General features: G+C 41.3%; 1 protein-coding gene across 1 annotated transcript in view; it reads left to right on the top strand.

The window, feature by feature from the left end:
* The window catches only part of LOC308068733 (uncharacterized protein), a 79,588-nt gene that overhangs the window by 35,353 nt on the left and 41,704 nt on the right, over window positions 1–2,531 (top strand). Inside the window, exon 4 of the mRNA XM_080399872.1 lies at window positions 1,148–1,228. Within this exon, the coding sequence (XP_080255998.1) occupies window positions 1,148–1,228 (81 nt within the window). The remainder of the gene's footprint in view (window positions 1–1,147; window positions 1,229–2,531) is intronic.

The raw sequence follows: 2,531 nt of genomic DNA on the forward strand, positions 1-2,531 counted from the left end.
GGAGAAAAATAAGTCTTAATGTGAAAATATCTATTTTGCTCAGAATAAACATTTTCCAGTGCAGTAAAGACAGATGGAATGTTTTGACCCATTCCTGCAGCAATGTCTCGCTCCTGACTACATGGAGTTAGGTTGAAAGAATAAGCTTATTTAAGGGTTCAGACTATTAAAAACATCTGCTTTCCCATGTAGCCTGAAACACTGCAGTATTTGAAAATGGAGAACATGTATCATGCTTGTCCTAGCCACCATAAAACATCGGCTCCACCGTTTAAATTGTGGGATTTTAATTATGGTTTGGATATATTATTCAGTCCTATGTAACGCACTTTTGGTTATGGTGCTGTGATCTCTTTTCCTTGATTGGAACTGGGCCAGCTGACCATATTTGCAGTGTGTGGCCAAACATCAAATGCATCCGAATAAGCAAAGTAATCACTTCCAGACTAAACACGTTTCAAATTTGTTTAAAATACTGAACAGTCTTCATCACTGGGAGATGTCTCTTCTGTGAGATCAAGCAACGCTGATGTGTAATTGCTGATGCCAATCTTTTTCTCATGTTTAGGTCTAAAAACACTGAATCCTCTGAAATCTTACTTTGAATGTGGTGACTCTTGGCTGAGGGCCAATCTCTGTCTTGCGTTTGAGCATCTCAAGTATTAATAGCTACGTCTTCAGTGGCCCCTGTGGAGCAAAAAGTTGTAGCAGTTATCCTCTTTCAGATGGGAAAAGTGGATCACGAACAGACAGTAATCCTCATCTGTTTAGCTTGGAATGACTTGGGGGAAGCTGGTGACAGTGCTAGAGGAAAGCAGAGATTTGGCATTGGTTGAGTTCACTACAAGACCTTTACTTTTTTAGCAAAACTGGCGGTTATGGAGAAAGGGAAGCAAAGATGCTTCAGAACTCAGCTACCCTGGAAGAGCAAGTAGGGCCCATACACATGTGACTTCTATCCGTTTCTACTGGTACACAATTTCATGGTTATGATTTATTTATTTTTTAGGCTTCTTTCTGTTTTGATGTTTAGTCCTGGTGTTATCCTGACAGCATGCTCTTCACTGCTTACTTTCTTTGCCTTTGTATTTAATTCCTCAAAGCACTGAGGTAGGATTTTCTATGTTTATATTGTGTTTTGCAACAGAGCAGTGAGCAGCGAGAGCTTCAGCCGAACAGCACATATTCTACATCCTTTCAGGTGCTGCCCTGGTCACGTCTTATATTGGTATGTCTGGCACCGAAGGCAGTGAGGGTGTCCAGTGCTCACAGGGTCTTGTAAGTGGTCCCAAGGGAGAGGGCATCAGTGCCACTGTAGATGCTGGCTGGGAGATGTGATGCTTGGCTAAAGGCGTGCTTACTTTACAGAACAGGGGTACAATAGCATGGCCCTCCTGCCTGCATATATGCTTTTTTGCTAATTCGGCTGTCATCTTGCTGGGTACATTTCTGTAGTTGTGGGAAGAGTTTATAATGCATCTGTGGTCTTTAAAAATTCTCTGGCTCCCTGTTTCTCTGAAGCGAAGGGTGCTATTAAATATAGCCTCCCACCAAATTCCATCCAGTGATTAATCACACGCAGACCATAGTTCCAAACCAGCCATGACTCAGACACCAACGACCCTCTGAGTAATGCTGCAGAAAGATCTAACACGCTTCTTCCCTGGCCTAGAACAGGCAATGGGAATGCTGAATAAGAGCAGACCAAACAACAAGGCTGGTTCCTGAGCCGGGGAAAAAAAAAAAAAAAAAAAAAAAGGTGCCTGTAGCCACTAGGCATTGTCCAGTGTTAAGGCTGAGCTTTCGCATGGCCACAGCTGAAGCACAGTGGAGGGGCTGAACATGGATGCTGTAAAGGTCTGGGGCAGAGTCAAGAGTCAGCTGGCTGGCAGTGCGATAGAAGAAGTTTCCCATCGTGAAGCTTTTATTTAACAAGACATTTAAGCACATATCTCAGGGCAAAGTGGAGTGGCTCAGTGATACTGTGCTTAAGGTTAGGTGTAAGTTTGAGCATCCTACTGGAATAGTGCTTTGAATGAAAGTTAAAGGATGAATTCCTGATTGAGCTTTTTTCCAGCCAGAGATAAATTTTTTATCTTAGACTTCTTAAGTTCTTAACAAGTGAACCCTGCCTTCCCCTTTTAAAGTAATTTATCTTGAACAGCAGTGTAAGTTGGTCATTTCATCCTGCTTCTGTAATATTTGTGCTTGCTGCAGTTATTCTTGTGCACTCAAAAGAGTGATTATTTTTTCCCTCTGGTAGTATCTAAATAGTGAAGGACACATTGAAAAGGATAGCATACAGGGTTTTCGTCAAAGTTATTTGAATACAAGAATGAGGATGGAGAGTTCATGGCAAGTTGCTGTGTTTAAGAACAGATGGGCTTAAAGGAATTAGCTTCCCAAAGCAACTAAAGCTGTTAAAAACTCTTTCTAAATGTTTCTGGCTTTTCTGAGCACATTCTTATCAGTATGTTTAGTTAGAAAAATACTTTTTAATCTACTAAGAAATGTCTATTCTGTCTTTTCAG

This window comes from Falco punctatus, assembly GCF_963210335.1.
Source record: "Falco punctatus genome assembly, chromosome: 8".
In the NCBI taxonomy this organism is placed as follows: domain Eukaryota; kingdom Metazoa; phylum Chordata; class Aves; order Falconiformes; family Falconidae; genus Falco; species Falco punctatus.